General features: G+C 56.6%; 1 protein-coding gene across 2 annotated transcripts in view; it reads left to right on the forward strand.

Moving 5' to 3' along the window:
* The window catches only part of CDH3 (cadherin 3), a 46,645-nt gene extending 23,746 nt beyond the window's left edge, over positions 1-22,899 (forward strand). The window contains exons 3-16 of one of the 2 annotated variants that reach the window (XM_017342321.3): positions 3,902-3,984; positions 5,657-5,782; positions 5,920-6,075; positions 6,180-6,324; positions 8,569-8,744; positions 9,378-9,506; positions 10,524-10,709; positions 14,070-14,311; positions 14,616-14,761; positions 15,425-15,649; positions 18,515-18,721; positions 19,590-19,720; positions 20,033-20,179; positions 22,211-22,899. In XM_017342321.3, coding sequence (XP_017197810.2) covers positions 3,902-3,984; positions 5,657-5,782; positions 5,920-6,075; positions 6,180-6,324; positions 8,569-8,744; positions 9,378-9,506; positions 10,524-10,709; positions 14,070-14,311; positions 14,616-14,761; positions 15,425-15,649; positions 18,515-18,721; positions 19,590-19,720; positions 20,033-20,179; positions 22,211-22,420 — 2,309 coding nt within the window. In that variant the 3' untranslated portion in view covers positions 22,421-22,899. Of the gene's footprint in view, positions 1-3,898; positions 3,985-5,656; positions 5,783-5,919; positions 6,076-6,179; positions 6,325-8,568; positions 8,745-9,377; positions 9,507-10,523; positions 10,710-14,069; positions 14,312-14,615; positions 14,762-15,424; positions 15,650-18,514; positions 18,722-19,589; positions 19,721-20,032; positions 20,180-22,210 lie in introns of both variants that reach the window. The other variant, XM_008257527.4, reaches the window with a different exon arrangement.
* Positions 22,900-23,150: the final 251 nt, after the last annotated feature.

Raw genomic sequence — 23,150 nt, forward strand, 5'->3', positions numbered from 1 at the left:
CTTGGTCGTGTCTCATTCCTGGTCTTCTAGCCCTAAGGCAAGGCAAGGTTCCTCAAAGCTCTGGGCTACACGTAAAGGACGTGGCCCCTTTGGGGACCCTGTGGCCCCTGGGACCCTCGGCAGCTGAATCCGGCCTGGGTCCCCGCTTCCCCTTCCTCCCGCAGCGAGGTGTCGCCAAGGAGGCAGCGCTGGTTTCCAAGCAATCTTCTCTGTGTCGAGGGCGAATTCCAGGCTTCCCGCAGAGGATCCTGCCTGCGTGTGTGAGCCCCGGGGCTCCGGGGACAGCACAGGGCTCCGGGGAGCTGCAGCCAGCTCTTCATGGCCCGTGAGCCTCTCTCCCGCTCCATTCACTAACCCTCTGCCCAAAAGATGGCCAGTGTCTTAACTTCCTCCACCTAGATCTGGCCTGCTTTTGAGCTTTTTTCAACAGAGGTATAACTGAAGGGCATCAGAAGATGTCACCCCAAAACATGCCTCCGTGACATAAATATGTTTGAGCCAAAGACAGCGGAAAAGCAGCAAGTGGGGGAAGAGCTTTCTCCACCTCGCTCCCCTTTCCTCTTGAAGACAGGACGTGAACTCTCCCTGGCTGGAGACCAGAGACGGCTCTGAGGGACGCTGTGGCTGTCTCCCTGCCTCGGCTTACCCCCTGCATTGCTCTCCCACGGTCCCCACCTCTGGAGGCCTGAAACCCCTCCCTCTGTCTTGTCCCTTCTCTAAAACTGATGGTGTTTGATTGGGGAGGCTGTGTGAGTCCGAGCTTCGAGTCAGTTGCCGTGGCGGGTTGCCCTGTGTGACGGTCACTGCCCAAGCCCATGAACCCGCTTGTTCATCTGTACGGGGGTCTGTCCCGCCTGCACACTCATGAAGGCGGGGGAGAAAGTCTGTGTCCTCCCCAGCCATGCCCCTGTCCTTCCTGTTGCTAGCTGGCGTCCACCAGGCAACCTTAGTTTGTTAGGCTCACCTTGTGGCTGGACGTCTCTATGGCTGATTGATTTCATTTTGTGAATATACCACAGTGTTTCTACCCATTCAAGCCTTTTGGTGATTTTTTTCAATGAGAGTGTATAAGAGCTCTGCTGTTTACTTGTTCACTCCCCAGTGGCCCACAGTGGCCAGGGCTGCATCAGGGTCAAAGTGGGGAGCCAGGAACCCCATCTGTCCCCCACGTGGGTGGCAGGGACCCAATTGCTCAGGCCATCACTGCTGCCTCCCAGGGTCTACACTAGCAGCAGCAGAGCTGGGACTCAAATCCTGGTACTCCAGTATAGGAGCAACTTTTTCATAATCCTAAGCAGAAACTCCCCACTAAACAGTAACCCCTTCCCCTGTCTCTAGCTGATACTACTATGCTGCTTTCTTTTTTATGTTTGTTTGTATTTATTTACATCTAGTTGAAATAGAGCAAGAGAGAAAGAGATTTTCCATTCACTGACCACTCCCCTAATGCTTGCAACAGCCTGGGCTGGGCTGGGCCAGAGCCAGGAGCCTGGAAATCCATCTGGATTTCCCATGTGGGTGGCGAGGGCCCAGGTACTTCAGCCGTCATCTGTTGCCTCCCAGGGTGCATTAGCAGGAAGCTGGATCAGAAGTGGAGCAACCGGGACTTGACCCAGCACTCTGATATCGGGTGGCGGCAACATAAGCTGTGGCTTAGCCTGCTGCACCACAACACCTGCTCTATCTGTTACCTTTCGTCCCTGTAAATCTGACCACTCCAGGCTCCTCATATCTGTGCAGTCACAAAGTGTGTGTGCTTTCGTGACTGACTTATTTCACTTAGCACAGCGTTCTTAAGGTTCATCCATGTTGTAGGATGTTTGAACCGTATCCCTTTAAAATACCCCCTGTGTGTATCTACCACGTTTTGTTTGTTCATCTGTTGATGGACACTCTGTGAATAATGCTATTATGAAAACTTGTTTACAAGTACCTCTTTGACTTCCTGCTTCCATTTCTTTTAGGTCTGTGGCTACAAGTAGAATTGTCAGGTCTATGGTGATTCGACATTTAACTACCAGCCATTCCCCACTCCCCTGCTTCACTCCACTTTCCTACCAGCAGCGCAAGAGGGTTCTAGTTTCTTCACATCCTTGCCAACCCTTGTTATTTTTAACTACTAGATATCTTAGTATAAAGCAATATCTCATTGTGATTTTGATTTACATTTCCCTAATGACTAATGATATTGAGGATTTTTTTTCTTTTTTAAAATTTATTTCATTTATTTGAAAAGCAGAGTTAAACAGAGGACAAGAGAAACAGATTTTCCAACTGCTGGTTCACTCCCTAAATGGCTGTATTGGCCAAGGCTGGGCCCAGCTAAAGCCAGGAGCCTGAAACTTTATCTATGGAAGCAAGTATTTGCATTCCTGGCACATAAGCAGGGAGCTGGATCAGAAATAAAATAGCCAGGACTCAAACCAGCACTCATGGGGTGCCAGCGTCACAGGCAGCGGCCTAACCACTGCGCCACTGTGCCGGCCCTGAGCGCTGTTCATGTGCACATTGGCTGTGTGTATTTTCTTTGGATAAATGTTTTTTCAAGTTCTTCAAATTTTTTTCAGTTGATTTACTTCTTGTTGAGTGTTCTTTATGTATTCTTTTTTTGTTTGTTTTAAAGATTTATTTATTTTTTTTATTTGAAAGGCAGAGTCACAGAGAGGCAGAGGCAGAGGCAGAGAGAAAAGTCTTCCATCTGCTGGTTCACTCCCTAAATGGCTGCAACAGCTGGAGCTGAGCTGATCTGAAGCCAGGAGCCAGGAGCTTCTCCCAGGTCTCCCACACGGGCACAGGGGCCCAAGGACTTAGGCCATCGTCTAGTGCCTTCCCAGGCCATAGCAGAGAGCTGGATCGGAAGTGGAGCAGCCAGGCCTCTAACTGCTGTGGGATGCTGGCGCCCCAGGCAGAGGCTTAGCCCACTGCACCACAGCACCGGCCCCTACGTATTCTTAATTTAGAATTCTACTTGTTATATTCTTTGATTACTTTATCATGTTCAAAATTACTTTTAGAGTTAAAAAATGAAACCTCATCTGTTTTCCTTTTGGGTTTTAAGGAAAGATTAGTTTTCAACCAAAATACGAATGCTAAGGGGTTAAAGGGCAGCCTTTACAAAGGCCAGTTTGGAGACCCCCGCCGGCGTGTATGTGGCCGGGGACAGTGCTGCTCCCGGGTGCTTGCTATCCTGCAGCCCGGCGACGCTGTGAGCACTGGGCTGCAGCCTGGTGCTGATGGAGCATGGGGCGTGGCCCCCTGTGTGTTCCCTGGTTTCCTGCTTCGGCCACACAGCAGGGTGAGTAGCAACACGGACGGCGACTGCCCTCGGTGTGGCTGGGACTCAGGCAGACCTGTCTTCCAAGCTGCAGGGAAGCTGGTCCCTGCCTGGGAGCGGTGTTACAGAGCCTCACCCGCTCTGCTCTCTGGCTGGTGAGTGGTAGTTACCGACTCAGAGTGCTTGTTTACAGGATGGCCAGTGAGGGGAGGACTGAGAAGGAACCTGACAAACACACGAGCAGAGGTTGTCCAGTGACCTGTGTGGGCAGCAGTGTGACAGGATGACCCTCAGGAAATCACTTGCCTCTAGCTGTGACCTTGAGTTGGCCGCCTGGGGCCACTGTCACTGGATGTCTGCGATCCTGTTCTCTGACTTCAAGAACAAAGAGGAGCTCAGTCCACAAGCTGACCGCAAAGGGGCCCCGCCCTCTGGAGACCAAACCTGGAAGCCCCGTTTCGCCTTCGTCACGCTGCTGGTGGGAGGAAGTGAGCCAAGTCCCTCGTGGCAGCCACTTGGTCACAGGGCTTGATCCTGGCAGGACACTGACGTCAGGTCTTGTGTCCCCTGGTGTGGCTTCCGGAAGCCCCTGCCTCTAATCCTCGCTCTCTCTCTTCCCCACAGTAGTTTTCGCAGGCTGCCCTGGACAAGAGTCAGCCCCGCCCAGCGCCGAAAATTACTTCTCTGGGCAGAATGGCGGCACCGGCCAGGTAGAGCATCGTGTTCACCTGTGGGACAGGAGAAAGCTACCCTCCTCCCCCAGGCATTCCAGGACCACCACTGGGCAGGACCACCACTGGTCAGGAGCCCTTGGTTGCTGGGGCCAGGAGAACCACCTTAACCCTTCAGGGGAGGTAGTGCTTGCTGCTCCCCAGTAGGGGCGCCAGAGAGTCAGGCCAGGAGGCCAAAGAGATGCCTTGTCAGGACCCACCTGCTGCGCTCTCCCTGGGATTCCTCCCCCCTTTTTCCTCCTTTTCCTGTGTCTTCCACACTGACCCCAAGTGAGGGCAACTCCAATACGGGACTGCCAACCCCATGAGCCTCTAGGAAGATGGACCTGAGGCCCTTGGTCACTCTTCTGTGTTTCTTGTCACTTAACTTTTTTTTTTTTTTTAAGATTTATTTATTTATTTGAAAGGCAGTGTCAGAGAGGCAGAGAAGTCTTCCATCAGCTGGTTCACTCCCCAAATGGCCGCAACAACCAAGGCTGGGCCAGGCCAAAGCCAGGAGCCGGAGCTTCATCCGGGTCTCCCACATGGGTGCAGGGGCCCACGCACTTGGGCCGTTCTCTGTTGCTTTCCTAGGTGTGTTAGCAAGGAGCTGGGCCAGAAATGGAACAGCCGGAACTCCTACCAGTACCCATATGGAATGCTGGCGCTGCAGACAACAGCTTAACCCACGGCAACACAGCACCAGCCCCTCACTTAATTTTTTTGAATAGCAAACTTAGTCACATGGTTCCGAAATAAAAGATATTACAAAGTTAAGTCATGAAGGACTGGTGTCATGGCACAGTGGTTAAACTGCCACTTGCGATGCTGGCATCCCATGTGAGCACCCATTCAAGTCCCAGCTGCTCCGGGTCCCATCCAGCTCCCGCTGCTGTACCTGGGAAGGCAGCAGAAGATGGCCCGGGTACTTGAGCTCCTCCTGTCCACATGGGAGACCTGAATGGAGTTCCTGGCTGCTGGCGTCAGCCTGACCCGAACCCTGCCATTGTGATCATTTGGAGACTGAACCAGCAGATGGAGGATTCTCTCCCCACCCCCCAGATCTGCCTGTCAAATAAACAAATACATTTTTAAAAAACAATTGCATAAAGTTACACAATGAAACATTTCCCCTCGTCTCTGTCTCCCTAAAGTCCTCTCCACCCCTCCAAGACAAGATGCTTTTAACCATGGTGGCCAGTGTCTTTCCAGCTGGAGCTATTTATACTGTGTGTGCTTTGTGTACATACAGATATGAAAATACTCTTCTTTCCTCCTTTATGAAAACTAACATACTGTTCTCAAGTCCATGCTTTTTTTCTCCATTATTTATTTGAGAGGGGCGGAATGCAAGCGAGCGAGCAAGTGCACTCCCCCAAAGGCTGTAATGGCTGAGGCTGAGCCCAGGCTAAAGCCAGGAGGAATGCAGTCCGGGTCTCGCAGGTGGGTGGCCAGACTCCTGCCGCCTCTGTCATAGAGCCCCACAGTGTTCCACTGGAACGATGTGCGGTAGGCAGGTTGTCGGTCCCCTCGATATGTGCACTGTTGGATGACTTCCAAGTGTCCTAGCGCAGCAGCCCCATCCGGCCTCTCTCCTTGCCCTTGTCTCCCGTTGGTGGGAGGAGGCTGGGGGTGTCCCAGCACCTCTGGGCTGAGTCTTTCCTCCTTGCAGGAAAAGAAGGCCTTGAAGTTCTCCCCATCCAAGCGCATCTTACGAAGACACAAGAGAGAGTGGGTGATCCCGCCAATATCTGTCTCTGAGAATGGCAAGGGGCCCTTCCCCCAGAGGCTGAATCAGGTAGGACTGTGGCTCCTCCCTGAGAGTCAGTGGGGGCTGGGTGTGTGGTTTCGTGCCACTGAGCGCTTTTCTCTGGCCCTTTGCTGTCGTTGTGATGTACTTGTCACTTTGTCAGCTGCCATTGCTCTTGCTTCCAGCTCAAATCTAATAAGGACAGAGGCACCAAGATTTTCTACAGTATCACGGGGCCTGGGGCAGACAGCCCCCCTGAGGGCGTCTTCACCATAGAGAAGGAGACAGGCTGGCTGCTGTTGAATAAACCGCTGGACCGCGAGAAGATCGCCAAGTATGAGGCAAGTAGCCTGTAGCATCCATTGTACACATCCCCTGAGAGGTGGGGTCCTGGGCCCAGTGGGGAGGGCGGCCCCTGGCTGACCCCCGACCTCTGCACCCACAGCTCTTTGGCCACGCTGTGTCGGAGAACGGCGCCTCGGTGGAGGAGCCCATGAATATCTCCATCATCGTGACAGACCAGAATGACCACAAGCCCAAGTTCACCCAGGACGTCTTCCGGGGGAGCGTCTTGGAAGGGGTGGTGCCTGGTAAGAGGCCTGGGGGAGGGCCAGCCTTTCATTTTCGGGGCCCAGACCTAGCTTTGGGTGGACTTCTGGAATCATGTGATGGTCAGCCCAGACTCTTAAATCCCCATCTCACCTGACCTCCCGGGCTGTGCATCACATTACCTGGGATTCTCTTGGAAATCCAGTGCCAAGACGCCTGGATAAGAGTGGTTCTAGGCCGGTGCCGTAGCTCACTTGGCTAATCCTCTGCCTACGGTGCCAGTACCCCAGGTTCTTGTCCCGGTTGGGGCACCGGGTACTAGTCCCAGTTGCTCCTCTTCCAGTCCAGCTCTCTGCTGTGGCCCGGGAGGGCAGTGGAGGATGGCCCAAGTGCTTGGGTCCCTGCACCCGCATGGGAGACCAGGAGGAAGCACCCAGCTCCTGGCTTTGGATTGGTGCAGCGCCAGCTGTGGCAGCCATTTGGGGAATGAACCAACGGAAGGAAGACCTTTCTCTCTGTCCCACTCTCTCTGTCTATAACTCTGTCTCTCTCTCCCTCACTGTCTAACTCTGCCTGTAAAAAAAAAAAAAAAAAAGTGGTCCTAGAATAGGACTCTGGAACCTGTGTGTTTGAAGCTTTTCGGGAAGCTTCAGGTGGTCAGCCAAGTTTGGGAGCCACAGCTTTAGAGCTACAAAGATGCGGATTTGAACATGGACTTTGCCTCTTTACCGGCTGTGAGCCTGGGAGTGCTCGTGGCCCCTGAGTGTCAGTCCTCACGTCTAAAAACGGGATTAATGTCACCTGTGGAGAATCGCGTGGGGCCAGCATTTGGCTCAGGGCTGAAGATGCTCACATCCCCTATCAGAGGGCGTGGGTTCAAGTCCCTGCTCTGCTTGCGATGCTGCTTCCTGCTAATGTGCATCCTGGTGATGGCTCAAGTTCCTGGGTCCCTGCCACACACATGAGACACCTGAATGGAGTTCTAGGCTCCTGGTTTTGGCCTGGCCCCAGCTGCTGGAGCACATGGAGAATGAACCAGCAGATATAAGATCTCTGTCTTTTTATGTCTTCTGCCTTTCAAATACATAAAAAGAAAGCTGTGAAGATCACAAATCACACGTGCATGCTCTCGGGTAGCTCGGAGCACCTGACACGAGGTTCTTCAGTGACTGACAGCTCCCAGGAATGCAGCGAAGGCTGAGCGACGTGAGACCGTGGCCGTGGAGAGCAGCCGTACATTGCCAGGGCTGGAGAGGAGGGTGGCAGGGGCTCCCAGAAGACAAGGGAAGCGGGGTCCTGTTCGTGACCTCGGACAGTGCCAGGGCCGGCGGCGGGGTGGGAGTGGGGTCTCCTTCCCTCCCTGACTTGCGGAGAGTTACAGAGGATGGTGAGTTGGTTAAACAGCCCATAACAGAAGTCCCCGAAATAGAAAGGGCTCAAACAAGACGAAGCCTTTTCCTTGCTTTTCTTTATATTCAGGAAGTGTAGTGGTTGCCAGTACAGGCTGGGAACCGGCTTCAAAGTGTGAGAGGCCTGGGTGCCGTCGGTCTTGTCGCGCTGTGTTCCCGAGGTTGCTTCATGGCTGCCCCTGGAGCTGCAGCCGGCACACCTGGAAGTGGGGAAGCATGGGAAGGAGGAGCCCTGTGCCTGGGAAAATGCTTTCCCCGAAGCCAGGTGCCATTCGTTAGACATTGCTCACTTCCCGTGGCCAGAGCTGGCTGCAGGGGGCCACAGGGGGCAGTCCTTGTTTCAGGTGGCCTGGGTCCAGCCTTGAATGAGGGTGTGAGGGTGTTTTTTTTTTTTTTAATATTTATTTGAAAGAGGGGGAGGGAGGGAGGAAGGAAAGAGATCTTTTTCAATCCACTGGTTCACCCCCAAAATGGCCACAACGACCCTGAGCCAGGCCAAAGCCAGGAGCCAGAAGCTTCATTCAGGTCTGCCATGGGAGTGCAGGGTCCTAAGCCCTCGGGCCATGCTCCGCTGCTTTCCCAGGCACAAAAGCAGGTAGATGGATTGGAAGTAGAGCATCCAGGACTTGAACTGGTGCCCGTATGGGATGCCGGTGCTGTGGACAGCGGCTTACCCTGCTGCACCACAGTGCCAGTCCCAAGGATGTGCTTCTAAGAAGGGGAAATGGTGCATGAGTGCCAGCCACAGTCCCTGCCAGGCACTCGCAGGCAGGTCCCAGCCGCTGACCAGGGCACAGCCAAGGAGTCCTGGAGGTGGGTAAGGCTGGAATTGGAGCTGAGAAAGAAATGAACCCACTCACGCCTTCTCCTCCCCAGGCACCCCTGTCATGCAGGTGACGGCCACAGATGAGGACGACGCCATCAACACCTACAACGGGGTGGTTGCTTACTTCATGCACAGCCAAGAGCCCAAAGACCCTCACGACCGCATGTTCACCATCCACCGCAGCACCGGCACCATCAGTGTGGTCTCCAGTGGCCTGGACCGGGAGGTGAGGGCCCCTTTGGGAAGCTGCTGCCTGCCCAGGCTCCCGTCCCTGCTCCCACAGCCCAGGGCCAAACAGTGCCCCCCGCCCCCCGCCATCGCCCCGGCAGCTGGGACGGCGGCCGCTACATCCACAGGCCGCCGTCCTACAGCTCCCTTGGGCTGGTGGCCCGCTGCCAGCGATCTCATTCACTCTCCTCCAGGGCTGAGCAGGCAGCTGGAAAATGCAGACTTTTTATATCTTCTGTAGGTTTTCTCATTTCCTCTCAGCACGGCTCACTTCATGTGTGCGTCGCTCAGATTCGTCCCTTGTGTGCCACAAAGCTGTATGGGCTCTGTGGACCCTGGAGTCGCCTCCTGTTTCTTAATTCATATCTTTGCCCCAAGGCCTGTTCGCAACTCCCAGGCCAGAGCAGCCAAGGGAAGGGACAGGGCCACCCCAGAAGCACCGTGCGGCCCTGCGGGTCGCCTCCCCTGACCCCTTGCTCCACTTCCTTCCTGGGAGGGTGAGCCATGAGTCAAGGGTTCAGGTGGACATGGAGACAGAGAGACGCCCACCCTCCCTCCCACACACCCCGGGGCCATCCACCCCATGGCTGAACTCACCAGGGGCCTGCCCTCTGCGTGCTTTCTCTCCCAGAAAGTCCCTGAGTACAGGCTGACCATCCAGGCCACGGACATGGACGGGGACGGCTCCGCCACCACGGCCATGGCCATCGTGGAAATTCTCGACGCCAACGACAACGCCCCCACGTTTGACCCCGAGAAGGTAACGCCTGTTTCCCGCACTAGATGGTGAAGGACCAAAGACTTCCCTTTCTCGGGGAACTCTGTCATCAGCCCGTGACCTTGGGCAGCCCGCCTCTCCTCTCTGCGCCCTGGTCTGTGAGCCCGAGCCCCCGCCATCCCCACTGGGCTGTCCTGTTTCACATGACGTCATCTTGGGCACAGCTGTAGGCGGAGAGCTGGGCACAGACCTCTGTGTTGAAATGAGACCTTCTCACTGGCCCGGGCCCTGCACCTGCCTGCCCTCCCCAGTCAGTGTTTCTAAGCCTCCAGTGACCAAGGACTCGGTGCCAGCCTGAGCGCGACCTCCATTCCGTCTTTAGACATTCAGGCTGCTGCACATTATCGAATCCTGATTAAAAACCTGTTCTGGGGAGGGTGTCTGGCCTAGTGGGGAAGACGCCTGCAACCCACGTCAGAGTCCAGGCCCAAGCCAGGCCCCTCCCAGTGCAGACCTCGGGAGATGGTAGTGATGGCTCAAGTGGTTGGGCCCTTGCCACCCACGTGGGAGACCTGGATTGAGTTCCCAGCTCCTGGCTTCCACTTGGCCCAGCCCTCTTTCTCTATGTCTCAAAGGGGAAAGAAAAAAAAAAAGGATAAAATATGTTCTAAGGAAGCTGATGTCCTAGTCCTTGCCACCTGCCCTAGAACCTCCCCAGAGTTCCTGGTCAGTGCCCCAGTGTTGTCAGGCGCCTTGTCCCTCTTGTCTCCTTCTTTTCGGCTTTCTGGTCACAGCTGGGTGGGTGGCTGCATGTGCCTGGGGCTTGGGAACCCAGACCTGTGATTCCTGGGCATCTGAGCCCTGGGGGAGGGAAAGCAGGCCCACAGCTGCTTTGCTGACACCTGCAACGCTGCTGAGGAGGTTGGTGGTCCAGGAAGGGGCGGAGGGCACGGGCCCCCCGGAAACTGGATGGAGGACTCATGGCTGCCGAGGAGCGGGCCGGCCTGTCGGGGACGGCCACCATCCGCTCTCACTGTGCTGTGCTTCCCACGCTGACAGTATGAGGCGCGGGTGCCTGAGAACACCGTGGGCCAGGAGATACAGCGGCTGACAGTCACTGATCTGGACGGCCCAGACTCGCCAGCGTGGCGCGCTACCTACCGCATCGTGGGAGGTGACGACGGGGACCATTTTACCATCACCACCGACCCCGAGAGCAACCAGGGCGTCCTGACAACCAAGAGGGTGAGTCCAGGTGGTCACCCCGGGGATTTCCAGCTTTTCAGTCTCCAGGCCCAGGGGCCAGCGCTGGCCTGAGGCCGCTTACCCGGGGTTGCACCAGGCCCTTGTGTCGGGGAATCCCTTGTTCCCCATCGGACAGCTCAGAGTCACTGTTGTAACTGAGGACCTGCTGGTGCCGCGTGGCCCTGACCCCGTGTCCAGGGCCGGCCCCAGGGGCTCCTCCCTAGGGGTCTTGGTTTTACTGGAATCTGTGCTGATTTTGTGTTTACTCCCTAAAGCCTATGTAGGTGTCTGGATAGTAAAATGTTCTAGTTCCTTAAGTGTTAGACATAACCTTGCCCCTCAAAACATCTTGTTTCTTTCAGCATTTGCAATTTTTTGTTCTTATTGGGGTATAGCATAGGGTCAAAAAGCCTTTGAATCCAGTTGACGCTTTAAGAGGACAGGCCTCGGGGCCGGCTCTGTGGCACAGCAGGTTAAACTGTCCCCTGTGACTCTGCCATCCAATAGCAGAGCACCAGTTTGAGTCCCGGGACTGTTTCTTTTTCTTTTTTTCTTTTTTTTTTTTTTTTGGACAGGCAGAGTGGACAGTGAGAGAGAGAGAGACAGAGAGAAAGGTCTTCCTTTTGCCGTTGGTTCACCCTCCAATGGCCGCTGCGGCCAGTGCGCTGCGGCCGGCGCACCGCACTGATCCGATGGCAGGAGCCAGGTACTTACCTGGTCTCCCATGGGGTGCAGGGCCCAAGCACTTGGGCCATCCTCCACTGTACTCCCTGGCCACAGCAGAGAGCTGGCCTGGAAGAGGGGCAACCGGGACAGAATCCGGCGCCCCGACCGGGACTAGAACCCGGTGTGCCGGCGCCGCAAGGCAGAGGATTAGCCTAGTGAGCCGCGGCGCTGACCACTCTGCCTTTTAAATAAATAAATCTTAAAAAGAAAACAGTCCTGATCTCTCCTTGATTTCCTTTATCCACAGTACAGTAGGAAGGATGGCCTGATTTAAAAAGCAGATTTGTGGCCGGCGCCGCGGCTCACTAGGCTAATCCTCCGCCTAGCGGCGCCGGCACACCGGGTCTAGTCCCGGTTGGGGCGCCGGATTCTGTCCCGGTTGCCCCTCTTCCAGGCCAGCTCTCTGCTGTGGCCAGGGAGTGCAGTGGAGGATGGCCCAAATGCTTGGGCCCTGCACCCCATGGGAGACCAGGAAAAGCACCTGGCTCCTGGCTTCTGCCATCGGATCAGCGCGGTGCACCGGCCGCAGCGCGCTGGCCGCGACGGCCATTGGAGGGTGAACCAACGGCAAAAGGAAGACCTTTCTCTCTGTCTCTCTCTCTCTCACTGTCCACTCTGCCTGTCAAAAAATAAAAAAAATTTTAAAAAAAAGCAGATTTGCTGTTGGTGTTTTTTTTAACATGGATTTATTTATTTGAGAGACAGAGTTACAGAGAGGGAGAGCAGAGGCACAGAGAGAGAGGTCTTCCATCCACTGGTTCACTCCTCAGATGGCTGCAATGGCCAGGGCTGGGCCAGGCTGGAACCAGGAGCCAGGAGCTTCATCCAGATCCCCCTGTGGGTGTAGGGACCCCAGAACTTGGGCCATCTGCTGCTGTTCTCCACAAGTGCGTTAGGAGGGAGCTGAATCAGAAGTGAAGTAGCCGGCACTCAAACCAGCGCCCATATGGGATGCCAGAGCTGAAGGTAGTAGCTTCACCTGCTGCACCACAGAGCCAGCCCCAAGAAGCAGTTTTATATAATACTTTATGACCGGGGGCCAGTGCTGTGGCACAGTGGGTTAACACCCTGGCCTGAAGCACCAGCATCCCCTATGGACGCTGATTCGATACCCGGCTGCTCCACTTCTGATCCAGCTCTCTGCTATGGCCTGGAAAAACAGCAGAAGATGGCCCAAGTCCTTGGGCCCCTACACCTGCATGGGAGACCTGGAAGAAGCTCCTGGCTCCTGGCTTTGGATCAGCACAGCTCCAGGTGTGGCGGTCATCTGTGAGGTTAACCAGAGGATGGAAGACTCTCTCTCTCTCTCTCTCTCTCTCTCTCTGCCTCTCCTTCTCTCTTTGTGTAACTCTTTCAAATAAATAAATAAATCTTTTAAAAAAATTCTTTATGGCCTATTTCAGATTCACTGTCTCCTTTTTTTATAAGAAATACTTTTTTTAAAAAAAGATTTCTCTATTTATTTGAAAGGCAGAGTTATAGAGAGGCAGATGCAGAAAGAGAGAGAGAGAGATCTTCTATCTACTGGTTCACTCCCAAAAGGCCTCAACAATTAGAGCTGGGCCAATTCAAAGCTAGGAGCCAGGAGTTTCTTCTGGGTCTCCCACTTGGGTGCAGGAGCCCAAGAACTTGGATCATCTTCCACTGCTTTCCCAGGCCATTAGCAGGGAGCTGGATGGGAAGTGGAACAGCTGGGACTCGAACTGGTGTCCATATGGGAAGCTGGCTCTGCAGGCAGCAACTTTGCCCGCTGTGCCACAGCACTGGCTCCATAAAAAACACTTTGTGATGCCCCTTTTACATTGTGCAATGAAGCTCACTTATACTATAACTTACCTAACTCAAAGCTTCTAGAAAAATAGAATGCCCAACTGTGAGAAAAGGAGGGAAAAGGAAAACTTACAGGACGAGTTACAGATAAAACGTATTTCCGTATGTAAACCTCAGGGCACAGCTACCCTGGAAAACCTGAGGAGGGGTTGGTGAGTTGCATCTGTTTGTAGAACCATCCAGAAGCAGTGGATGCCGCACATCGCCCTGGCGACTCGTGCCACAAGCAGTATTGATGTCCTTTCACTCTTGAGAAAGTCCTGGACAAAGTAAATGAGGAGCCCCCTTAGCAGCTGCAATCCCAGGAAATGCAGTGTATATTAGAACCACGAACCGCACCAGGAACTCGGGTCATCTGGAAAACATGCTCCAGACCAATGATAAACATGTTTTCCACACTCCTGAACGCTTCCAAAGGGACACTCACGAGTTGCATGGGCTGTGAGGCCCCTTCTTTGTGTCCACAACATTGCGGGACGTGGCATCCCTGCCCTACTTGTAGATGCTGGTGGCACCCCAAGTTCTGACAACTAGAAATGCCTCCATGTTTCCAAAGCACCCCCAGGGGACATCAGCACCCAGCTGGGACCCGAATTTTAGACCTGACTAAGCCAGTTGCCTTTGGGGTGTTCTGAGAGGCTCCAGTAGATGTGCGCGCAGGGACCAGAGGAGGCTCTGGGCAGGATTCTGTCCCTGGGGGCCCCCAACCTCTCGCAGCAGGCCCTTGCCTCCTGGCACCCTCAGCACCCCATGGGGCCTCCTCACCCAATAGTGGTTCAGCCTCTTCTTCCTCTCCCCTCCCAGGGCTTGGATTTTGAGACCAAAGCCCAGCACACCTTGTATGTGGAAGTGACCAACGAGGTTCCGTTCGTGGTGAGGCTCCCAACCTCCACGGCCACTGTGGTGGTCCACGTAGAGGATGTGAACGAGGCCCCCGTGTTTGTCCCGCCTTCCAAAGTCATCGACGTCCAGGAGGGCATCTCTGTCGGGGAGACCGTCTGCGTCTACACCGCGCAGGACCCCGACAAGGAGGAGCAGAAGATCAGGTACTTGGAGCTGGGCTCTGCCGGCCAAATGCACAGGTGCGCTTGGGTGGGTGGTTCTCAGTACCGTCAGGGTTGGTCAGTGTTCCGACCATCACCCTGCCCAGGACCTGGCCTTCCTACGCTTCCGGAGACAGGAGACCCCGAGGAGGGGCCCGGAGGGCAGATGTTTCTTCTCTCACAGCCTCCGCTGTCCCCCCACCTGCTGCTGGAGTCCATCTGCCGGTCAGCATGAGTGAGGAGGCTTTGAGTGACGACAGCAGAACTCTGAGTGTTCTGAATGTGGTTCTCACCTTTCCCTGTGCAGCTACCACATCCTGAGGGACCCAGCAGGGTGGCTGGCGATGGACGCCGACAGTGGGCAGGTCACGGCTGCAGGCGTCTTGGACCGCGAGGATGAACGGTTCGTGAGGAACAACATCTACGAAGTCACGGTCTTGGCCACGGACGACGGTGAGAGCCTCCTTCCAGCCCTCCACAAGGGCCGTCCTTGGTTCTCGGTCCTGCACACAGCTCTTCCCTCTGTAGCGGGGGGTCCTGGGGTGGGGGATGGAGAGGGCACCAGCACACCACTCACGGCCACGGGGCCTTTTGGAAAAACTGGTCCTCGGGTGCCCGGCCAGGAGTCCAGTTCCCTGAGCCCTAGATTAGCCTGTCAGTTTCCCCTTGTGATTGATTGATAGGCACACAGGGGAGGGGGGTAGTTCTGATGTAACCTTCTCTGTCTGACATATAGGGAGCCCGGGGCTGCACGAAGGGGAGAGAGGTTACAACAGGGCTAGGAAGGGAAGGATCCCTGAAGCTGATCAGCAAACACTGGACTGGTCCTGAGGTGCCCAAGAGGTTTTACTTAGCGATAGATTAGCGTGGCTGTCTGGATGAAATGGCTCAGTTGTGCTGTGATTGGCTAGTAATGTCTGCTGTGGGCACAGATTAGAATGATAGTGTGATTATCATGCATTTGCCATCACCATCTTGACCCATAGTGAAGCTGGGGCGTGGAGGGACTTCAGAGGTCAGAGCTGGGTGGTAATCAAGTCATAAGAGAGCTTGAAATTGATTCATCTACCAATGAAGGCAAATGCTGAAAATAAATCATGTGTGTAATTGTAACAGGGAGCCCTTCCACCACTGGCACCGGGACCCTCCTGCTAACACTTACCGACGTCAACGACCATGGCCCAGTCCCTGAGCCCCATCAGATCACCATCTGCAACCAAAGCCCTGTACCCCAAGTACTGAACATCACAGACAAGGACCTGTCCCCCCACTCCTCCCCTTTCCAGGCCCGGCTCAGTCACGACTCGGACATCTACTGGACAGCAGAGGTCCATGAGAAAGGTAACTGGGTGGTGGGAGCAGGTGGGCACCATGCTGGTTCCTGTCCCAGCTGCTGCTCCACTTCCAGTCCAGCTCCCTGCTGACGTGCCTGGGAAAAAGCAGCGGAAGATGGCCCAAGTGCTTGGGCCCCTGCCACCCATATAGTAGACCCAGATGAAGCTCCTGGCTCCAGACTTTGGCCTGACCCAGTGCTGGCCATTGCAGCCATCTGGGGAGTGAACCTGCAGATGGAAGATCTCTCTCTGTCTCTCTCTGTCTCTGTCTCTCTCTCTCTCTAACTCTGACTTTCAGGGTGAATAAGCCGTGTGTGTGTGTGTGTGTGTGTGTGTGTGTGTGTATGATTATTTTGAAAGGCAGAGTGACAGAAAGAGAGCTGGTTTGTTCCCCAAAGCCCCCACCAGACTGAAGCCAGGAGCCAGGAACTCCATCCCGGTCTCCCATGTGGGCGGCAGGGCCCTAAGTACTTGGGCCTTCATCTGCCGCCTCCCAGACACGTGAACAGGAAGCAGAAGCACAGGCGTGGGACCTGACCCCAGGCACCCCGAGCAGTGGCACCAGTGCCCACCCAGCACCAGAATCGTAACCCAGGCCGTCACATTTGTGAGATGCTCTGCTGGCTACCATGTGGGGAGTCTGGAGATACACAAGATGCCGCTGCTTGCTTCTCCCTTATTTGCTGTTTCTACCAGGCTCTGCGGTTGGATTTTGATCCCTATTTACAGATGAAAATGAGACCTGGGGTGGTTAAGGAGCAGCCCAAGGGCACAGGGTAGTTAAATGGTGGGAGCTAAGGCCAGGCTTTGACTCCAGAGGCGCTGGCAGCCCTGCGCCACCCGCTTCCCTGGCTGCCGTTTTCCCGTCCGCCAGCTCAGAGCAGCTCCGCCTTCAGGGGTTGCTCGTGCTGTGAGGCCTGGGGAGGGGGCAGTGAGGCCTCCCCCTGCTCCTGAGGCACAGGAGGGCAGTGGGGAATCCCTGTGGCTTTGCATCCAGAAGCCAAAGGACTCGGGAGAGCTGTTCCAGACACCCCTGTCGTCTCTTTTGTATTTATTCATTTTTGCTTATTTGGAAGAGAGACAGACGTAGACTGACAGACAGAGTGCTTCCATCTGCTGGTTCATTCCTCAAATGCCTGCAATAGCCGGAGCTGGGCCAGGCTGGAACCAAGAGCCAGAAACTCCATCTGGGTCCCCCATGTAGGTGGCAGGGGCCCCAGTATTTGGGCCAGCACCTGCCGCCTCTCATGGTTCTCATTAGCAGGAAGCTTGAATTGGAAACAGAGCTGGGCTCGAACCCAGGCTCTCCAACAGGGATGCCGCCATCCCAAGGGACAGCTTAACTGCGGCGCGAAATGCCCGCCCCGTCTCGTCTTCACGATGCCCGAGATGTGGGTGTGGATTCCCAGGGCCTTTCCTTCAGGGAGTCCTTGTTGGTCTCCTGTCACCCCCCTGTGGCCTCGAAGCCATTTTCCTCCTTCCTTGAAGGTGTCCTGTGTAAGAGCCCCGAATCAGGGCCACGGTGCGTTCGTCCAAGGCCTGCTCCCTCCCGCGCCTGTTCACTACCGACTCGCAGGATGGCGTCGCTGCTTGTCCCCACTGTGACGACGAAGCCAGCGAGTGCAGGCAGAGCGAATGGCTGGGCTCAGTGCTCAGTGCTCAGTCCGTGCGGGTGGCCTCTGCCCACACGGGCACTTCCCAGGCGCAGTCAGGATCCAACCCCTTCCCCCACGGCATGGCGGTGCTGACGTGTGCGACGTGAGAGAGAGAGACAGAGAGAAAGGTCTTCCTTTTGCCGTTGGTTCACCCTCCAATGGCCGCCACGGCCAGTGCGCTGTGGCTGGCGCACCACGCTGATCTGATGGCAGGAGCCAGGTACTTATCCTGGTCTCCCATGGGGTGCAGGACCCAAGCACCTGGGCCATCCTCCACTGCACTCCCTGGCCACAGCAGAGAGCTGGCCTGGAAGAGGGGCAACCGGGACAGAATCCGGCGCCCCGACCGGGACTAGAACCCAGTGTGCCGGCACCGCAAGGCGGAGGATTAGCCTAGTGAGCTACAGCGCCGGCCCTCTGCTTGGTCTTAACGTCGCTTTTCTGCTAGCCCTGGCCCTGCTCTCAGGGAAATGAACCTATGCCTCGCCTCCGTGCCCGCAGCCCAGTGATGGCCACTCTAGGCCCCGCCTTCTGCTTTTGTGAAAAGAGCTGGATAGCAGAATGTGGGATTCGCCACCAGAAACAGAGGGAAAGGAGGTTTGGACGACGTACCCTCGCCCCCCGAGCCCCTCTGCCCTGCGGCCCAGAGCTCTGCCCTCCAGCTTTCACAGCCAGAGGAGCCCAGTGAGAGAGTGGACGCTTGGAGAATGGCTCGAGGTCAGCGCTGTACTAGGCCAGCGGCCCAAGAGATGGAGTTAGAGAGGCCGTGATGGGTGGGTGGAAGATGCTGCTGGCATCTGGTGGCAGGGCCCTGCGGTACCCATGAGAGTGCAGGGCCCAAGCGCTCGGAGTGTCTTCCCCTGCTTTCCCAGGCCATTAGTGGGGAGCAGGATCAGAAGTGGAGTGGCTGGGACTTGAACCGGCGCCCATATGGGATCCCAAGGCTGCAGGCTGCAGCTTTACCAGCTCTGCCACAGCGCCAGCCCCCAGTGTACATTTTTGGAACTTCAAGACGTTCATGGGAAAATGAAATTAGTTTACTTTGGTGCAAAAACAGATGGAAGTCCAAGCCTGGTTCTTGCGTAGTGCGCGTTGTCTGTGAACGTTTCGAAGACCCCTCTTAGTTCTCCGCATCGCCCAGGCGCGGTGGCTGCGCTGGGACCTCCCTGGGGTGTCGTCGGTTCCCACCAGGCTAAGGAAGCATCTGTCCCCTCCAGGAGACACGGTGGCCTTGTCCCTGAGGAAATTCCTGAAGCAAGACACATACGACGTGTACCTGTCCCTGTCTGACCACGGCGACAGGGAAGAGCTGACGGTGATCAGGGCCACCGTGTGCGACTGCCGCGGCCACGTGGACACCTGCCCCGAGGGCTGGAACGCGGGCTTCGTCCTCCCTGTCCTGGGGGCTGTGCTGGCTCTACTGCGTGAGTTCTTGGCCCCTGCCCCTGTCCCGCCCTTCATGTTCACCTCGGAAGCTTGGGCTAGAGGCACCGCTGAGACATTGCCCTCTGGTCCCTACACTCTGGATTCCCGGAGCACCGCTCAGCCCCTGGGTATTTCCGGAGCTTCTGGAATGTGCCAGGCCTCGGAGACGTGGGGATGGGCAAGCAGACATGGCCCTGTCGTGCGGCCTGAGGTTTGGGCAGTGGTCCTGGGTCATCGCCAGACCCACAGCGTCCGCCAGACCCACAGCGTCCGCCAAACCAGGCATCCGTGAGGAGGGCGTGGAGCCGGTAGTGTGAATCCTAACAGGGCCTCCCTACAGGCTCTGACTCGTGGGGACTCCACGTGGGAAAGAGGATTAAAGATAATATGGGGCAGGAGCCTGATGAGCGAGCAGGATGCCGCTGGGGTCCTCCGCGGGGACTCGTTGCAGTGCCCTCGGCCATGGCCGAACTCCAGACCCACAGGCCTGGGGGGCGGAAGCCTTGGGCTAATGGGAATTCCTTTCCCTGGAGGGCCCCCCTCCCCATTGCTGTCTCCACTCTGATGCCGTCCTTACACAGGAAACCCGTGTTCCGTCGGGGGTGAAGGAGAAACGGCAAGCTCTCCTCTGTGGGCACACAGCACACCGCACACAGCACAGTGCACGCCTCCCTGGGCTCCAAGGGAGGCCGGTGGGGCTGGACCTCGGGGGTGGGGGGAGCCAAATCAGCAGCTCTGCTTGGGAGTTGGGGCTTCTGGGTACAAGGGGTTACACTTTGGCTGCTGAGTGGCGGGATGGGGAATTGGAAGGCTCTGGGCCGCGTGGCGCGTGCTGCATGGTGCGTGCTCACACCCCGACTCCCGCAGTCCTCCTGCTGGTGTTGCTCTTGTTGGTGAGAAGGAAGCGGAAGGTCAAGGAGCCCCTCCTGCTCCCAGAAGACGACACCCGCGACAATGTCTTTTACTACGGCGAAGAGGGTGGCGGTGAGGAGGACCAGGTGAGACGCCAGGGGACTGAGGGGGCCGGAACGGCTGGGTCAGTCCACTCGCCGCGATAGCGCCATCGCCCAGCACGGCACAGGGCATCTGCCTCTGCAGGATCCACACCCAGCACTCCCCCCTCCAAGAGGGGTCTGGTCCATTGCCTCAGTCCTTCGACCCCCCAGCCTGTGCTTAGCTGGGGTGGGGCAGGGGAGGGTGGAGCCCCAGCTCTCTGTCTTCCGAGACCTGCCCTTGAACCAGAGTGTCCAGAACGGTGGGGGAGCGGCAGGAGTGCCTCTCACGCCCCTGCTCTCTGCTCTTCCCCCAAGGACTACGACATCACCCAGCTCCACCGCGGCCTGGAGGCCAGGCCCGAAGTGGTTCTTCGCAATGACGTGGCCCCGACCTTCATCCCCACCCCCATGTACCGCCCTCGGCCAGCCAACCCAGACGAGATCGGCAACTTCATCGTGGAGGTGAGCCCTGCCGGGCCGACCTAGGCCCAGCCTAGCGGCACAGGGGGACAGACAGGAGCACAGCATCCCGGCCCTGGGTTCAAATCCTGGCTCCACTGGCCATGCCTCAGTGGTGTGACCTCTGGCGCATTTGCATAACCTCTGGGCTCCTGTGTCCTCCTGCAGAAAGCCTGAACGTGCACACCGCCCAAGAAGGGAGCAGGACGGTGTATTCATTTATTCCGATGTGGTGGTGGTTAGAATACTGTGGGCCAGACCAGCTGGGTCTGCATGTTTGAAGTCTGCAGGTGGCCCAGAGCGGAAGGAAGCTCAGAACCTTTGCTTTAGGTGACTTCCGGGGTGGAATGGCGGTGGGTTGGCTCCCGAGCCAGCCTGCACATCCAAGTCGCCTGGGACCCCCGATGCCTCTGCCTGAGCCCCAGGGTCCGGGGCTCCGCTGACCTGGGTGTCGCAGTTTTGAAGGACTGCCCAGGGGATCTGACCGCTGGGCTAGCACAGCCCTTGTGAGGCAATGGCCATGGCGGCTGCTGCTCACGTCTGAACTCTGGTGCACGTGTGATTTATCTGAAGAATTTTGAAAAATATCGGTGCCAAGGACCCAGGCATTCAACTTGTTGAGGCTCTTCTATTAAAAAAAGTATTTATTTATTTGCAAAGCAGAGTTACAGAGAGATCTTCCATCCACTGGTTCACTCCTCAGATGGCCTCAATGGCCTGGGCTGGGCTAGACTAGGTGGAGGCTCCCTTAGACCTGCCACGTGGGTGACAGAGGCCCGAATACTCAGGCCATCTGTGTTTTTCCCCCAGGCGCATCAGCAGGGAGCGGGATTAGAACCCAGGATTTGAACCAGTGATCCTATGGGATTCTGCATCCCAGGAGGCAGCTTGGACTACTGCGCCATGATGCCAGCCCCCGAGTCTCCGCTACTTTAACTCCCCATGCCCCAGTGTGGCGATGCAGTGGGTTAAGCCAGTCTCTGCATGCCAGCATCCCATATGGGTGCTGGTTCGAGTCCCCGCTGCTCCACTTCCAGTGCAGCTCTCTCTTTATGTACCTGGGAAAGCAGCAGAAGGTGGCGCAAGTGTGAGGGCTCCTGCACCCATGTGGGAGACCCAAGAAAACTCTAGACTCCTGGCTTCCGCCTGGCCCAGCCCTGGCCATTTCAGCCATTTGGGGAGTGACCCAGTGGACAGGAAATGTCTCTGTCTCTCTCTGTCTCTAACCCTGCCTTTCAAGTAAATAAATAAATCTTTTTTTTTTTGGAAAGAAGTTCATTAAAAATTAAAATTAAAAAAAAAAAAACTACTCTTACGGAAATCCGTTGTGCAGCCAGGGTTGTGAGCAGTGGTGAGGGAGATCCACGGGGCGGGGGTGGGGTGGGGGCGCGGGGGGGTCCCTGCTGGGAACCACACGGCCTGGTTCCTACCCAGCAACCAGTGATCGAGGTTCTTGATAACAGGAAAAGGCAGAAGAGGAAATGCATTGAAACTCAGACGGGGCGAGTGCCGGCAGCAGCAGCAGCAGCCGGGCTGCCTCAGCCTGACTCGGCCTCCGTCTCCTGCCCGCCCTCCCTGCCTTCCAGAAACCGGGCGGAGCTGAGCCTCCGTTCTTGAGCTTGAGGACCTTTGAGAGAGTGCTGTGCCCAGGCCAAGGGCAAGGGCAGGGGGGTGTGCAGCAGGTACCTGCGCAGGCCCTGGAGCTTCCTCCCCAGTACAGGAAGGCGGTTTGCAAGTTCTATCTCATTTAACGCCCCCTCCCTCGTACAACGCCGGGCACTGTTCTGGCGACAGCGCCTGCTTTACCCACTCATTTATTCGGCTGAAGCCGAGTGAAGGGTCACCGCTTTACGGACAAAGAAACAGGTGCATAGAGCAGCAGCTCGTGGCCCTGCCCAGGGTCACAAAGCTGGTGTGTGACGGCCCAGTCCCTGTCCTTAGCCGCGGGCTGAGCATCTCCCAAACCCTCGGGGAGCTGGCCTCACGGGGGAGGGCCTTCCCCGCCCGGCCCCTAACCTGCCCTCTGTCCCCCAGAACCTGAAGGCGGCCAACACGGACCCCACGGCGCCACCCTACGACTCCCTGCTGGTGTTCGACTACGAGGGCAGCGGCTCGGACGCCGCCTCCCTGAGCTCGCTCACGTCCTCAGCCTCGGACCAGGACCAGGACTACGACTACCTCAGCGAGTGGGGCAGCCGCTTCAAGAAGCTGGCCGACATGTACGGCGGCGGCCAGGACGACTAGGCCGAGGCCTCGGACCCTGTGGGGCAGGGGCCTCAGCAGCTCGGACGTTCGAAGGGTCGGGTCCTGAGCCTTCCGGGGTGGAAGCTTCTGGACGACGTGGTCTGGACACCACGGCCGAGTTCGGGGTTGGCTCAGAGGCCACGCCTCCTTCAGGCTCTCCACCTGCCACAAATGCCGTCCGTGCAGGACCCTGGAGCAGCCTCTGCTCCTTGGAGGCTGCTTCTTGCAACCTTTTTTTTTTTTTTTTTTTAATGCTGCCGTCAGAGTGAGAGGCGGGGGCTCTGCCATCCCCAGAGGCCCCGCCCTTCTCCCCACCCCCAGGTCCAGGCCCGCCCCCGTGGGTGGACCACTGCGTTTTTCACACCGTGGGTCTAGGTTGTCCTTTCTTTTCTATTTCCCCTGTCATGTGCTGTAGCGGAAGGATGATGACAATCGTGTAAATGTACTAGGACTTTTTTATTAAAGAAACGTTTCCCAGAGGTGCCAGGGGAGTGACCTTTCTTACACACAGCAGCTTTACTGACCTTTATCTCACCCACCCGCCTGCCCCACCACCCCTGGCCCAGGGGCACGGCTGAGTGGTTTGAGTCTTCGGGCTGCGCAGAGGGAGTGAACTCTGTAAAGCTGCTCTCACCCCAGCTTCCTCCGACGGTGGAGGGAGGGGTCCAGGGTTAGCTTCGTGCCCAGGCGGGGTCGCGGAGCAGGGATTGGGGCAGCCCTTCCGCTCCCC

This window comes from Oryctolagus cuniculus, chromosome 18, assembly GCF_964237555.1.
Source record: "Oryctolagus cuniculus chromosome 18, mOryCun1.1, whole genome shotgun sequence".
Lineage (NCBI taxonomy): Eukaryota > Metazoa > Chordata > Mammalia > Lagomorpha > Leporidae > Oryctolagus > Oryctolagus cuniculus.